The sequence below is a fragment of the Cetorhinus maximus genome, chromosome 3 (assembly GCF_964194155.1).
Source record: "Cetorhinus maximus chromosome 3, sCetMax3.hap1.1, whole genome shotgun sequence".
Taxonomy (NCBI): domain Eukaryota; kingdom Metazoa; phylum Chordata; class Chondrichthyes; order Lamniformes; family Cetorhinidae; genus Cetorhinus; species Cetorhinus maximus.
Genome location: NC_135881.1, coordinates 122,652,529 through 122,669,559, shown reverse-complemented (window position 1 = coordinate 122,669,559; position 17,031 = coordinate 122,652,529). Strand labels below are relative to the sequence as shown.

The following is a 17,031-nucleotide window of genomic DNA, read 5'->3' as shown; positions in this document are numbered from 1 at the left end:
GAAAGGCCAACATTCAATTTGCCTTCCCTATTACCTATTGAACTTGTATGTTAGCTTTTTGGGATTCATGCATAAGGACTGCCAAATCCCTCCGTGCTGCAGCCTTCTGCAGTCTTTCTCCATTTAAATAATATTCAGTTTCCCTATTCTTCCTGCCAAAGTGCATAACCTCACATTATCCCACATTATATTCCATCTGCCACTTTTTTGCCCATTCACTTAACCTGTCTCTATCCCTCCGTAAACTCCTTGTGTCATCCTCACATCTTGCCTTCCCACCTATTTTTGTATCAAACTTGGCGATAGTACATTCACTTCCCTCATCTAAGTCATTGATATATATTCTAAATAAGTGAGGCCCCAGCACTGATCCCTGTGGCACTCCACTAGTTACAGGTTGTTCTAGTATAGTACTATCCCAGTGGCTACAGCATGGCTGGTGGAAGGCTGGTGACTTTCAGTAAGAGATGCTTGCAGATGATCTTGCAGAATGACCTTGGCTAGCTTTGGCCCAGAAAGCCCAGTTTTAGACTACATCACCTTGGCATGGGTGGCAGGACTCTGGACTGGCTGACAGGCAACAGGAAGGGCACTGATAGAGCAGCAGATGTGGGAGGACGAATGCTGTTATCCTGACAGTGAACAACAGGCTTGTGTTCCAAGGTGCCACTGCCACCCCTACAGGGAAGCAATCTTGGCGATGTGTTGGAGGACAGATTGCTGGGCTGCTGTGAGATCCTGAAGGCTCCTTTGCACACTGGTATCCGCAGTTATGGCAGTTGAATGAGTTTGCATAGTAGCAGGCTGAGCATGCATGATTTCAGCCTGAGATTCCACAATAGCAACAAGTGTTGGGCAGTTTTTGCTTGTGCCCCAATGCAAGCTGAGACATCGGCCATCAGATGCTGCATAATGTTGGGCCCACAAGTGTTGTCATGAAGTTGCTAACCACTTCCACACAGAAAAGGATGGACTCCAAATTCTGCACATAGTCAAAACCATGGAGTAACTCTGTACATTCTTCCTATTATTTATATTATTTATTATTATATTCACATTATGCCAAGTTGGTACTGGACTCCTCCAAGCACCTTTACTGTGATGGCAGGCTTTCTTACAGGCCTGCCAATGCAATAGGCATTTCAGTTTGCATACCCATCAGCCTCTATCTGTAGGTCAAAGTCCTTATCTGAGTCTTCAGCAGCATATTCGAGTGTAACATCACCCTCTGGTGAGCTCCAGTGAGCTGTCAGCTGGGCTACCCTTATTCTGGCCTTGACTACAGGCCACTAACAGTGTTTGTCCTTCATCATTGTCTTTCCCCCTGTTAGGTGTTGTTGCCTTTGATTATGAACCACCTTGATCTATAAGAGAGAGGGAAGTTTGTCTGTGAGTGTAGTGCAATGTATTTAGGTGATGTGTCCATCATGGTTGAATAGCTGGCAGTGTATAAATATGAAATCCAGATGTGATGCTTGCAGCAGTGCTGTGTACATGAGGGTGAGGTAAAGCTGTTAATGTGAGTTTTGAGTCATGATTGTTGTAGATTGTTGGTAGGTGAGTGATGGGGTGTCTGGTGGATTGAGCTGAGTATGAGGATAGTGGTGTAGTTGGTTGAATATGGCATTTGGAGATGGATTCACTGACCTTGACCACTTGAGGTAGTTCTTACAGGTCCTCAGGGCTACACAGCTTGCATTGACCACAATGGCTATATGGTTCCACTGCCTTTGCATTGTCTATCCGTGGATAGAGCACATCTCTTCTCCTGTCCACATCCTGCATCGATGCCATCAGTGCTGCATCTGAGAATCTTGGAGCATGTTCTCTGCTGTAGAGGATTAGTCAGTATTCTTGCTACTGAGAATATCTTTCCCAGCCACTTACAGCAGTTACTCTAGCCAGAACCCATGTGCCCTTCAAGAGACTGGGTTTAAGTAGAGCAGCCTAACTTTCAGTGGTGCTAGCCTCGGACGAACCTGAGCCCCCCTATTCAGGTATGCAGCCACTCAAAAGCACATTTAATGCTGGGTTGCACTTCACTATCACTTAAATTAGCAGGCAGCACATAGTTTGTATGCTGCCTGCATTAGAAGGAATAAGTGGGCTAATTGCGCATTGTGATCCGGTTTCGGGTGCGTTCGAGTTTTGTCCCCCTGAAGCACTATGGGGTCTGAGGGAATGTTTGTTCATCTAAACTGTGTGCTTTCGATAGACTTTTGGATCATAACCAACTTAAAAAGAGTAAATGAACACAAAAATGTTTCTGAATCTTTGACCTTTAGGATGAGGAACCAAAAGTCACCAGCTGATATATTTCTCTGTGCCCCAAGTGGACAGCAAAATATATTTCACCGTTCCAAACTAAATACACACTTTAAATAAGATTAAGAATTAATGGATTTTCCACCCTTTTTATCTTTTCAGATCAGATCAAAGATCAGCAGAGGAGAAAATAATTCCATGCGATGAAGTCCTCCAAATTCAGGCACTTGCTCTCTTATCAGCAACGGTAAAAAATATTTCTTATTAATTCAGAAGCTAATATTGAAACATTGCCCCTAAAAATGTAACACCAGCTATTAGAGTTGCAACAATTGTTGGTGAAATTGGTCTTTGGCAATCGTGAAAAATGGGTGAGGGTGAATTGGCAGCCTGTTAATAGGCTGACTTGATTTGAAATCAATAGAAAAGCAAGTTGAAACATGCTGGAAGATGGCTACAGATTGCAATACTGTCAAACATAGATGTCATCCCCTCACATTTCTCTGAAAGTCTTTATTATAATTGACATTCCACTAATATAAACAGATTCTCAGGAGCTGAGAAGTTTATTCAGCAGAGTCCCCAGGCGTTAAAAGTAAAACTATTGCTAAAGTGGAGGAATGCAGCCTCATTAAAATATTTAAATTACAAACCTACTCCCTGGGAGCAGGTTCCTCACTCGCCCCAAACCCATCCGATAAAACTGAAAATGGCCGCATTGAAGGTGGGTTGAGGTTGGGTTCCAGATTTTTGAATTTTTAATCCCCCACCCACTGCCACCCATCCAACCATTCTGCAGCGGATAAAAATACCCTTGAGGGTCTAAAGGGCACTTGACCTTAGTGGATGTTTGTCTGTGGAAGGCATTACTGTGAAATCCAATCCAGTTCACATTTGGTACCCACACACTGAGAATTTCCAGGAGTCTCCACTGGAACCAGGCTGGGAACTTGAGCTGTTTTTTCTCTTCTGTAGCCTAGGGAGCTGCGTCAGTTGGCTCCTTGGTTCTTGCTGCTGCTGAGAGTAGCTCATTCAACATCGACTGAGGCATTCTGACCAGTATGGTTTACTGCTCCAATTGGTGAGATTCTTACCTAATAGTGCAGCAGATCTCAATCTTTATTATACCAGGCCATCTTTTGGTGAAATTGAAAATAAATTGTGACATTTACTCTGTAACCTTAACAGTGTATGGCTAACTAAATACTTCAGAGAGGCATTAATTCCCTTCTCCGTGTCCACACAGATCTCTTCCTCTCTTTACACGGAGCCACATTTTCCCTCCCTTCACTGAGCCACTCTTTCACAGAGGCTCTCTCCTCTTCATAGAGATACCATTCATCCTTTCATTGCTCTCGTAGACACTTCTCCATCTTCACTAATTGCTTCTCACAGACACTAACGGATATGGTGGGGGGAAGGGGATTGGTGGCTGGGAGTGGGTGTTGCAACTTACAGGTTAAAAAACTGCTGCACTAGGCCATTGCTTTTCATTCAATCGATTTGGCCTTGAAGTCCTCGGACTTGAAAGTCAAAACATCACTGGAAGTGCAGTGGTTTATACTGTGAACAGAGTTTCCACCACATGTTTGGGGAATTTATGATTGTGCAGCAGAAGTTCCAACAAAATTAAGGCCATGACTATGATATTAGTGGCAAAACATTGTGAACTGCCTTTTGAAATCCACATTCAAAGTGACAGACCTGATGAATGAGAGAACTTCTCTCCAGTGTAGAAAAAACAATACTAGTATTTATGTAGTGCCTTATCATATTGAAACACCTCAAAATGTGTACAATGAACTAGTCCTTGTGTGGGGAAACAATCAGGTTATTCAGGAGGAGAACCTATGAACACAATCACTCGATTAAAACCATTCCTGTTAGAGAAGAGTTTGTAATGTCGTGTCCTAACTGTATAATTTAAAGTCTTATTTCCACAGGAATAATTTAGCAGTTAACATTTTGCCCTCAGGTGCTTGGATTGCAGTTGCCACAACTCCATTATTGATTGTATCTGTATTTGCTCGTGCCAATTTTAATAAATTTAACTTCTGCTGCCAATTGCAGCAAAATTTGACTGAAAATAGCTTTTTGTGCTAATGATAATTTTTTTATCCTATTTTTAAGAAGTAATTATTCTTCAGTTTCTTCTGCTGCAGAATATGCTTACAAAAGCACAGCAGCTTGTTGATCTGAGCCAGTGCTCACACTCATGTTATGTTCCTTCTGTTGGACAATAGGTGAAGAAAGAGTTGGTTGCTGCCATTGCTTCAAAAGGAGAAACATCATGTGAGTATCTTGATCCCATTCCCACCCACGCTTTCTTTCCGTCAGGAGTGTTGACACAATGTAGAAGGTTATCGCACATTACTGATACTACATCCTCTGAATGACAAAGGATTGACCTCATTGCCGTAACACCCAGTTGGGAGTTCCTACCAGCCTTGGTCTGTATAATAGCTGTATCATGTTTTAAACCAGCTGCTTCCTTAAAAATGATTTCATGTATATTGTCTGCATAAAGGTCAAAATTTATATGTATATACCTCTCTCTGAACTGCACATATAAAAAACAGATGGAGAGATAACAGAGAAAAAAAAACTTTAAATGTTGGAAACTGAAATAGACACAAAAAATGCTGGAAATTCTGCATCATTCCAATTCTGACCTCTTGCACATCCCCAGTTTTTTTCACACCACCATTGATGGCCATGCTTCCAGCTGCTGAGGTCCTAAGCTCTAGAATTCCCTCCCCAAACCTTTCCGTCTCTCCAGCTCCCTTTCCTCCTTTAAGATGCACCTTAAAACCCGCCTCTTTGACTAACCTTTTGCACACCCACCTTAATATCTCCTTACACGCTCAGTGTCAAATTTTCTTTAATAATGTTCTTACAAGGTGCTTTGGGACACTTTACTACATTAAAGGTGCTGCATAAATGCAAGTTGTTGTTGAAATACACAGCATGTCTTTCAGCAGCAAAAAAAAAGGGGAGAAATAAATTAACAATTCAGATGTAGACCAGAATCTAGACAGTGTATTTTTGCATCAATGAGATTCTTGATAAACAATAATTGAACTCAGGTAATAAAAACAGAAAATGCTGGAAATACTCAATAGGGTCTGGCAGCATCGGTGGCAAGAGAAACAGAGTTAACATTTCAGGTCAATGACCTTTCATCAGAATCCTTCGACAATCATCACTGTTCCTTCATTGATATCTGCCAGGAATTCCCTACCTTATAGCACTGTGGAATGTGGTACACACCATTACCACATGGACCCACTACCACCTTCTCAAGGACAACTAAGGTTCGGAACTAAATAGTGGCCTTGCCAGTGATGCCAATAATATATAATATTTTGTATAGAATTAGGTGAAAAGAATATTAATGTTACCTGAAGGCAAAAATGCAACACATTTTGAAATCTCTCCTGGAGGTAAAATGCATGATTTATATTGTGGACAGCTTTCAGAAAAGAATTGGAAAGTGGTTCACAAACATTTCCTGTGCTTTTCCTAACAATAAACTATCTCGTGATACAATCCTTGCTCAGGCAATGATAAATTTATGGATTTTTTTTTCAGCGTGTGGAGAAGAGAACAGAAGTGATATCAAGCAAGTTGATTTGAAAGGCTGTGTGAATAATATCAAGAGAAATAAGGTACATTTACTGCATAGCAATGAGTTGCTTGATCTTTATCAACCGCATAATTAATGCGGCACACGCCACCATGTGCTGCTATGTTGAACAGTGACACATATCTAATTTGTTATATTGAATGTTGCGGGAGGAGCTACATCTGCTGTTTTTTTGGAATTTTGTCCTTGTCAACTCTATTTTTTATATCTGTGGGGAGAAGAAAAGACAAGTCTGTCATTTTTATTCTTTCGTGGGATGCAGGCTAGGCCAGCATTTGTTGTCCATCTTTAATTGCAAAACTGAATGGTTTACTAGGCTACTTCATCATCCATATTGTTTGGACCTGGAGTCACATGTAGTCCAGACCAGCTACAAATGGCTGATTTCCTTATTGAACCAGATGGTTCGGAATGAACCCCTGATAAAGCCTAGATAGATGGTCTATCATTTTCGGGGATCGGATTAGCATACCTTGTCCAGCAATTCCAGTCTTTTTTCTCCAGCAAGTTAACAAAGATGCTGGACCTTGATGAATTAATCCATAGAATTCTGAATCTGATTTTATATCAAAAACATATTGGGCAGGATTTTCCCCCCGTCGGTTGGGGAAAGTTGAATGGCGGGCGCGTCTCCAATTGGCGCCCCTGATCGGGGGCGCGGTGCCATTTTACATGGGTGGGCCAATTAAGGCCTGCCCAGCGCAAGGTCCGCACGGGAATGCTGTGCGAGCAGGGGGAGGATTCCCTAAATTGAGAGTGCGCTCTTTCACACATGCGCACGAAAGAGCGCACCCATCTCCCTGAGGCTAAGTGCTTCCTCAGGGAGATCGGCTGTTCTGTGACAAAAAATTAAAAATAGAAAAAAAAATTCCTGACATGTCCCCTTATGTGACATTGTCACATGAGTAGGGACATGTCCATAATTTTTACAAAAGCTTTAATAAAATTTTTTAAAATCTCATCCCGCCGGTGGATGAGGTTTCACACATTTTCTAATTCGCGCCGGGGCTCCTGGCCTGCCCACCAACCTTAAGGTTGGACGGGCAGGTCCTTTAATTACTTAATTGATTCTGTCAATGGCTTCAATTGGCCATTGACAGGTCGGTGGGCGCACAGCTGATTTTGCTGTGCCCCCGCCTACCGGAAATTTAAATGGGGTGCGGTGACGTCGGGGGTTCTGCCTGACGTCACCCCGCGTCATTTTACGTGTCATCGAGCGGGTTCGGCCCCCCCCACTCACCAATGGGAAAATCCTGCCCATTGGTCCTGAAATTCCTCAGACATTCTGCCTTTGGACCAGAAGGAGTGCTGGAAACCCAATCCAAGGAATTTTAGATTGTAGCTTTTATCAAAAGTCTTTTCCTGGAAAATGTCATTTTCCAGTATGTTATGAACTTTCTGTCAATGCTTTATATTTTTAAAAACTGAACAAAAGGCTGCAAAAGGCTGCCCAAGGATCACCTGACTTCCTTTGTGGATTGAAATCACTCCCTTGTCTTAAGAAAGAACATTCTAGACTGATGTTGTATCAATGCCTTTCCTGAAACTATTTCAAAAGGGTAATTTCAAATTGAATGGCTCATTCAAACACACAGACACTGGCTGTCTCAAACTCTCAAGGTGTTCAACAATAGCACAGCATCTGTAATCAACATACCACCCTTTTTTTGGAAAAATGAGTTAAAACTTGTAAAAGTCACATAATGAGAAGCCATTTGATTGTCCATTTTCAAAATTCAGCAAGAAACTACATGCAAAGGGAGTTCCACCATAAGCCATCAAACCCACTGCAAGTCATCCAAGTGGCCAAAGTAATAAACAGCAAAACCTTGAAATTGGGATAAGGTCTCCCTCCAACCTGTTCAAATTTCAAGTTCACCCGCATGAGAACCAACATCCTGGAGGTTCGACTACAAGAAGCCTCGCAGATTACTGAGAATCCTCTGCTTTACAAGACGTTCACGTCAACTAACGCATCAACTTCAACTAAGAAACTACAGGTCTGCCACAAAAGGCATGGAAATAAGTAAACGTTGTAACCATTTTATTTTACCTTCATTCTATATCTAACCTTTGCGTGTGTGATAGTATGAGAGAGACATTGTGTTTTAAACATCCGGGGTAAATGTGTGATAATAAATAATGCTCTTTATTTTAAAACTCACAGAAACTTGCTGATAAAATCATTTAATAGGGACAATCACTCTGTAAGTTAGAAAACACAAACCCCTTGCATACAAACATATCCATCCTGGGCAGGATAAAGGAACACATAGGGCAGAATATTACGCTGGGCGTGTGGGTGATGTATGCTCTCCCTCCCGCCACCTGCACAGGCAGTGCTCAGTGCTGTCACTCACGATCCACACAGGGCGGGCCTTAATTGGCCCGCCCGCGTAAAATCGCGCTGCGGAGCCGATCATGGGCAGTGGTTGGCTTCCCGCCCCACCCCTGCCAAGCACCCCCACCAAGGGCAAAATCCTGCCCATAATTCCCAAGGTGGGTGATGGTGAATTTCTGCGTGGGTCTTCTGGTCCTCCGGCATAACTTCAGTGTTGGAGTTGGAAAAAAATCTCCAGAGGATCGGCACAAGTAGTGAAGTTATCATGTACGAGTCCTGAAGAATTTCACGTCCATGATGTCCACAATCAAAATGACCATCATAAGCCCACCCCCATAACAGCAGAAGCAGGGGATTCCCCGGGAGAAGGCTTTAGCAGGCGGTTAACATATCTGCACTTGGACCTGTGAAAGCACTCCTCCTCCTTGCATTGTTTACCAGGCTCTTCATCCCCTTCCATTAAAATATAAACTGGAGGTTGCAAAATTTGAAAAAAAGGAGTCGCCTAGTAGTAGAGGACAGATAGTTCGCTGCCAAGATGCTTGAACTTGGGAGTAACAACAGGAAGGTTAGAAGGATACTTGTAATTCCCTGACTCCAACTTCCAATGCCATCAAGCTTTCCTAGACTGCCTCCATATTGGGCAGTTGTCTCCAGCACTATAAAAAACATGGGAGGTAGAATTAGAGTTTTTGTCTGGCCAGATATTGGGTTAATCAGTTATCAGCTAAAGGAATCCAGGTCTAACCATTTGGAGTGATTGCCAGACTTGGCACTGGTGCAGCAGGGAAGGTCATGGGCTGCAACAGAATTTCACTGATTTAGATAGCTCTATAGAGGCCTTGGGAACTGCTTTTTGCTCAGAGCACTGTTCCATGTTGGCCAGTTGTTTTGAAAGAGACTAGGCATAGTTGATAAGGTGATTGATAGTCCAAGTTTACTAATTAAGTAAGGTTGGACTGAAGTGGCTGGGCTGATGGTGTGATGTAACTGCAGCATGTGGGAATCTGTGGAATACACTGCAACCCTGGGCAACCGTATCATCAGAATGCGTCTGCAGCTTAGGCACCTTAGACTCCCAGTTGCTGAGCTGGAGCATGAGTTGTGGACATTGAGGGGCATTAGGGAGGGGAAGAGTTACCTGGACACTTTATTCCAGGAGCCATTCACTCCCCTTAGATTAGGCAGAACTTTAGAGTTGGTAAATGGTCAGGGCAGGAGGATGTGACTGTGGGTCAGGCAGGTAAGGGGAACAAGCATGTAGTGACGGAGGAGCCTCAGCCCCTGACTTTGTCCAATGGGTACGAGGTGCTTGCTACCTGTGTGTTTGAGGAGGAGAACTGCAAGGTGATGAGGAGACTGACCATGGCACCATGGTGAAGGATGCCATTCGAGTTAGGGAAGGGAAGAGGAATGTGGTAGTGATAGGAGACAGCATAGTCAGGGGGATAGATACTGTTCTCTGCAGTTGTGAGCATGAGTCCAGATGGCTATGTTGCCTGCCTGGTGCCAGGGTTTGAGATATTTGCTCAGGGCTGGAGATGTACCTGCAGGGGAAGGGGAAGGAACTAGTCATCATGGCCCATGTAGGTACCAAAGACATAGGTAAGACTAGGAAAGAGGTTTTGCATAGGGAATATGAGGATCTAGGCACTAAATTAAAAAGCAGAACTTCAAAGGTAATAATCTCTGGATTATTACCTTAGCCACATGCAACTTGTCATAGGGTAAATAAAATTAGAGAGATGAATGCATGGCTTAAAGTGTGGGAGAAGTGGGTTCCAGTTTGTGGGGCATGAGCATGAGTACTGGGGAAAGTGGGGGTTGTACTGCTGGGATGGTCTGCGAACTTAAACATGCTGGTACAAGTGTTCTAGCGAGCCACATAACTAGGAAAGTAGAGAGGGTTTTAAACTAAATAGTGGAGGCAAGGGATCAAATTTGGGAAGATCTGATAAATCAAAGAGTAGAGACAAGGCAAGAGAGAAAGGTACTCTTATGGGAAAGGATAAACAGGCTGTTACTGGAAGGGACAGAGAGCACAAATCTAAGAGTAAATCAGTAGATAAGGCTAGAGGTTACAAAAATAACAAAAAGACAAAATTAAAGACGCTGTACCTGAAATAATGTAGCATTCAAAACAAAACAGGTGAATGGATAGAGCAAATAAAAATAAATAACTATGCTCTGAAAGCCACTAGAGACACATGGCTGCAGGATGACATAGATAAGGACCTGAATATTGAAGGGTACATGACATTTAGGAAGGACAGGAAGCTAGGAAAAAGTAGAGGGGTGGATCTGTTAATTAATGATGGTATTAATACAATAGAGAGGAATGACCTAAGTTCAGGAAACCAGGATGTGGAAGCAGTTTGTGTAGAGATGAGAAATGATAAAGGCAAGAAGACATTTGTGGGAGTGTTTTACAGGCCCCTTAACAGTAATCACAAGTTAGGATGACATATAAAGGAGGAAATAATGGGCGTTTGTTGGAAAGGTACAGCCATTATCATGGGGGATTTTAAGCTACGTGTAGGCTGGAAAACCAAAAGGGCAAAGGTAGCCTAGCTGAGAAATTCATAGGCCAACAATTCATAGGCTGCAGTTACCTATGTCGGGCGGGCCGGGCGGAAGTGGGTAAAGGCAGGCGCGGAGCCGATCACCGCCCGCTATTGGCTGCGCGCTGCCATTTTATGTGGGCGGGCCAATTACACAAAAGTAGGGAGGTTATGCTTCCGTTGTACAGGGCATCGATGAGACCACATCTGGAGTTCTGTGTACAGTATTGGTCTCCTTATTTAAGGAAGGATGTAAATGTGTTGGAAGCGGTTCAGAGAATGTTTACTAGACTAATGCCTGAAATGGCAGGTTGTCTTATGAGGAAAGGCTGGACAGGTTAGGCTTGTATCCACTGGAGTTTAGAAGATTAAGAGACAACTTGATTGAAACATATAAGATCCTGAGATGTCTTGACAGGATGGATGTGGAAAGGATGTTTCCTCTTATGGGAGAATCTAGAACTAGAGGTCACTGTTTAAAAATAAGGGGTCGCCCATTTAAGACAGAGATGAGGAAATTTTTTTTTCTCTCAGAGGGTCATGAGTCTTTGGAACTCTCTTCCTCAAAAGGCGGTGGAAGCAGTCTTAGAATATTTTTAAGGCAGAGCTAGATAGATTCTTGATAAGCAAGGGGGCGAAAGGTTATCGAGGGCAGGGGGGAATGTGGAGTTGAGGTTACAATCAGATCAGCCATAATTTTATTGAATGGTAGAGCAGGCTCAAGGGGCTGAGTGGCCTATTCCTGTTCCTAATATATGGCCTGAATTTTATCTTTGGCAGGCATGCGCGATTGGCAGGCTTGGGAGTGGTCGAGAAGCAGACTGTCGACTGTGATTGGCCCCCGATCGCAATTTCACGCTGACTGGCCAATTAACAGCCAGCCAGTGGGAAAGGTGTGCTGAAAAGCTCAGTGCTGCTGGGGTGGGGAGCAGGAAGAGGGTGGGCGATGATGTCACTGCGGGTGAGGGTGAGCACTGCGAGAGAGCTCCCTGAAGGCAGACAGCTGCCTCAGGGAGCTGGAGACCTTCAAGTGATGAAATAAAGGTTTAAAAAGCTGCAAAAAAAAATGTCCAAGCATCACAATCAAGAACCTGAAAATATATCTCATAAAAATGCTGTCCACAGGTACTTATTTTTATTTTATTTCAGAATAGAAATTTCATCCCGCCCTTGGATGAGGTTTGATGAAAAATGTAAAGGCCACTTGGCCGATTCGCTCATCCGCCAACCATAAGATTGGACAGGCCACGAAATATCGGAGACAATTGCGCCATTAAGGGGCTTAAATTGCCTTCTTAATTGTCGGTGGGCGCACTTCTGACTTTTGCGCGCACTTGCCAAGCAAAATATCACGCGGGTGCGCAATCATGTTGGGATGCTCGCCCAAAGCTTCTTGCGCGATTTTACGGACGATCGGATCGGACGCACGCCGGCCCGTGGGATGTAAAGTTCTGCCCTGTATGTCTGTATGTTCTTGTGACAGTTTACATGCTTACATATCAAAGTTATACAATTTTCAGGAGTGTCAATTAATGCACGACTTAAAGTGAGACAGTGTGAAGATCAATGGGATTCATTTCACATCTGTCTAACACCCATTGGGTTTCGATGTCTCTGGAGAAACATGGAGATAAGTTGTCTGCAAACCCCATTGTCTGTAGGGTTTGGTCCATTTTTAATCAGGTATTGGCTGCAGACTCCACTGTCCTCAGTCGTGTCACTAATGTCCTTTAGGGAAGGAAATCTGTCGTCTTTACCTGGTCTGGCCTACGCCTGACTACAGACCCACAGCAATGTGGTTCACTCTTAAATGCCCTCTGAAATGGCCTAGCAAGCCACTCAGTTGTAACAAACCACTACAAATTCACAAAAAAGGAACAAAACCAGATGGACCACCTGGCATCGACCTAGGCACTGGAAACAACAACGGCAATCTCAGCCCTGTCAACCCCGCATAGTCCTCCATACTAACATCTGGGGGCTAGTGCCAAAATCGGGAGAGCTGTCTCACAGACTAGTCAAGCAACAGCCTGACATAGTCATCCTCACGGAATAATATCTTACAGAGAATGTCCCAGACTCCACCATCACCACCTCTGGGTATGTCCTGTTCCACCAGCAGGACAGACAGACCCAGCAAAGGTACCAGTACAGTGACATACAGTCAGGAGGGAGTTGACCTGGGAGTCCACAACATCGACTCCGGACCCCATGAAGTCTCAAACATGGGAAAAGAGGGCGAGAGCGCAAGTTTGCACATGCACGCGGGTGCGTGCTGGAAAAGCTCCCTGAGGCACAGAGCTGATTCAGGGAGATGAAGAATTTAATGCATTAAAAATAAAGATTTTTAAAATGTTATAAAACATGTTCCCTCATGTGACTCTGTCACATGAACAGGGACATGTTATTAATGAAATGTTTTAATTTTTAATAGCTGTTGGAAACCTTATCACGCCCGTGGATGAGGTTTCCTAAAAATTGCAAAGGCCGCTTGGCCTTTTCGCCTGCCTGCCAATCGTAAGGTTGGACAGGCAGGGAACAATTTCATTCAATGGCCTTAATAGGCCTTTTAATTGTCAGCGGGCGCACTGCTGACTCCTGTGCGTGCCCGCTGACCGAACTATCGCGCGAGTGCGCGATGACGTCGGGAAGCTCGCCCGACGTCATCGCGCGTCATTTTATGCTTGGTTGGATCGGGTGTGCACCCGCCTGACGAGAGTTATATTCTGGCCAAAGAGTTCAAATTGATTCCTGGGGGCCTCTATCATGCCTGCTCAAGCAAATTGGTTGGGAAACCCGGAAGTGATATAGAGCGGTGGCTGTTATAAAAAAAAGTAACTGGCAATGTGCTGTACTTATTCCTGGATTTTCTGTGTGCTAACAGACTCATCTCCTGGCACATCAGTAACTGAAAAGCCAGGCCTTTTTGCCTGCTTTAGGTAGCTGCCAGGGATGCCAGAAAAATGGCCTGTCCCAATTTTATATCAGAAGTTCTGCAGGCATCGATAGAATGCAGGACATTGGCCCCCGAAATTGGGCCTCATTGCTCTTGCAAAACAGGCACAACAAAATTTAACTTCTACTCCATAATCACAACTGGTTCCAAATGCTTACTGGTTAGAAATGGGACCTAGAATGTAATTTCTACTTCCTGGAATGTGTTCCTGTTAATTGTAAACAAGCTAATACAGATACAGATAGCGTAGAAACATTCCTTTCCACAGCCCTATACATGCACTAATGCCAGAGCAATCAAAATGACAGATGTGAAGAGGAAACGTCAGGGCCATCATGCTTTTGATAATAAACAGTAATCAAGCTGAAATCGTTTCTCCAGTTCAAGTGTGACTATTTAATTTTATTAACCACTTGCTTTTATATTCCTAATAATATATGAACCGTGATTTGGAATGGTCCTTTAAAATGGCTCTTGTCTCCAACTGTGAATTTTATTGATCTCTTTATTTATGATGCTCAGGTGGGTTCTTCAGTGAAGAACTGATGTTCATTATTCAATCCTTTTTGTACCATCACCAATCTAGCAACAGCAAAGCTTGATGAATCAGATGGTGCTCATAGCTGAAATGTCTCTATGAATTTCACACTCAGGAGATTTTTTTTCAGTTTAGTTGTTGTCATGTATTTTTCCCTGCCTTCCCATGCTATTTGCCATGTCTTGGCTATGGTCAGACAGGCAAGATCTCCGCTAATAAAAACAGAAAATGCTGGAAAAGCTCAGCAGGTCCGACAGTATCTGTGGAGAGAGAAACAGAGTTAAAGTTTTGAGCCCGCACGACTCTTCTCTGCTAATGCTGCTCAAAGTACAAAAAGTTCACTTGGAGCTGTCTGTTGATTCTTCCTTTGTCCCTGTAGTTTAGCTGACAGCTTCCATTTGGTGCCTCACTTACTGAATTTTTAACTAACAGCTTGTATCTTCTGGAGAGCAGTGAGGCAGCTCACATGTAGAATACCCAGAATATTTTTCTTCCATTACCCATCCCTAACGTAAAGGGAAATGTTGGAAACAGTAAAAACACAAATGGGTGGAACTTCCATAGGGTTTCTCCCAACTGCTGCTATTTCTCCAGGATTTCTCTGGTATTCCAATGAAGTTATAACGTGAGAACTCCAGGGAAATTTCTCTCAACATGTTGCAATTAAATCAATGAATCAGGATGCTTGAGGTATGAAATTCATGAACTATAATTCACAAACACTTAGTGATATAGCTAGCTTAAGCACAAAGTGAAATATTGATTTATGTTTTGAGGCAAAATTGATGTATTTCTTTGGGAGGGGTTGGCAGTGGGGGTGAGGGCATGGTCGAGATTTGCAGCAGAACTCATAAATGCCAGAGTTCCACCCTTCCTAACGTGAGATGGGTGAAAGAAGAGTCTGCCCCAACATGGTTAAGGTTTACAAGTCACAGGTGAATGATAGACAATGTGATGCACCAGAAAGCCTGACTATTAATGTCAGTGCTGCACCTGATGCCTGAGAAGTTCATCCAGCATTACTCTTTTTAGAACAGAAACCCCCCCCCGCCACTGCCGAGTCCTGAGGCTCTTTGCCCACGGCTGACCTCTGCATTGTCTCTGCTTTCTATTGGCAGGATGCACTGTTACCTGCGATTCTTGCAACATTCATTCCAGGTTCGATTATAACTCTCAGGCGTATCACCCGGAACTCTGGCCATAGCCCACGGTCTCGATACAAATGAGGCCTGGACAGCAAAATGGATGTCAGCAGGCCAGTGTCTGCTCTGGTCCATGGGGGAAATCCATTGCAATGTTTTCAAAATCTTACCATGTTTCAGGGTTTCACTTTCATGTTGTCTTCTGATGGTTTTTGTGAATCAGTCCTGAGTGATGACACTGCTATTTTAGATAAAAGACTGGACGAATGCCAAGAAAGTACTTTCACAATAACTGACTCCCACGGATACTGTTACTTTTCTCAAAGGGCAGAGTAGGAAGCAAAAAATGGATTGCATAAGAGTAAATATTTCACAGACAATTTGCTTGGGCAAATGGCATATTTTTACAGCAATTAATTATTTTGAAGGGCTTCAGTTCATTTCCCTCCCCAGAATGCTGCTTGGTCAACTTTTCCCAGGGGTTTTGAATGATGTACTGCCCTTGTACATTTACAGGAAAGAGGTTCGACAGTAGAAAATAAGACAACTGAGTAAGGCATCAGACTATACTATTAGATTGTGTATTTGCTTCCCAGGGAAGATGTGACTGACAATGCTTCTGTTTTTAAAGAAGAAATATCTGTGTGACAGTATTACAGATATTCAGACATGACAGAATGCTCTGAAGTTACAGTGCTGGGATATTTTCTGGTGATCTGTAGCTGTATTCCTAGCAGTATGGGTAGTCAAGTTCAAGCTGCATGCCTTGGGATTGTGGATTAAGATATCTGTTTGCTCTTCCCTTTCCTATCCAGGGTGGACTAGTGTGCAGTATCAGGGAGGAAGATGATTTTGATGGCATTGAATTAGTCCAGAAACAGTCAACTGCAGCTCATGTCATTCTAACTGAAGATAATTGCCACATTCAGCCAGTGGTCCAAGAGAATTTCAGCAGGATTTCAAAGGTGAGCCCTTATTAAGATCTCATTTTTACAGTTGCATACGACATGGACAGCATTCATATTCAGCTTGTTAATTGGAACACAGTGCAGTTTTGTTGGGTTATATTGGGCTTGTCACTGTTTCACTGGGAAATTCTTTACGTCATTACAGTCTGTATCAAAAAGACAATAGACTTTTCTGTTTTGACTCTCAGACAGCAACTGAAAAACACCAAATATTAAATGCAGTTTCCTAGTTTTTTTCCAAAACATTTCCCCTTTTGTGGGAGCGGCGGACTGTGCCTTATTAAACATGTCAGTTTGTTATGCTGCACTGATTCCTCAAGCATGCTAACTTACTGAACCCAGATGTTACATCAGGGAGAGACAGCAAGTGAAAGACAATTCCCTCCCCACCATCAGGGAGAGAATAATATTTAGGAGTGCCATCCAGTTTTCATGCATCTCTTAGTAGATAGTTAGAGAGCAGGGTTGTAGGCACTCAGGGCTAAGTCTTCCCAGTGGATTGGCCAACACTTATCCCTGAACCACTGCCATCAATTCAGATTACCTTGTCATTTAACTCATTGCTGCTTTGGAATCTTGTTGTACACAATTTGGTTGTTGTGGTTTCCTATAAT

The 17,031-nt window shown here is 43.3% G+C and overlaps 1 protein-coding gene across 2 annotated transcripts in view; it reads left to right on the top strand.

Annotated features, from left to right (window-relative positions):
- LOC144678872 (rap guanine nucleotide exchange factor 5-like) overlaps nucleotides 1-17,031 on the top strand; it is a 282,112-nt gene that overhangs the window by 87,668 nt on the left and 177,413 nt on the right. For both annotated transcript variants that reach the window (XM_078538871.1, XM_078538872.1), the window contains exons 6-9: nucleotides 2,428-2,512; nucleotides 4,509-4,557; nucleotides 5,857-5,933; nucleotides 16,265-16,414. In XM_078538871.1, the coding sequence (XP_078394997.1) occupies nucleotides 2,428-2,512; nucleotides 4,509-4,557; nucleotides 5,857-5,933; nucleotides 16,265-16,414 (361 nt within the window). The remainder of the gene's footprint in view (nucleotides 1-2,427; nucleotides 2,513-4,508; nucleotides 4,558-5,856; nucleotides 5,934-16,264; nucleotides 16,415-17,031) is intronic.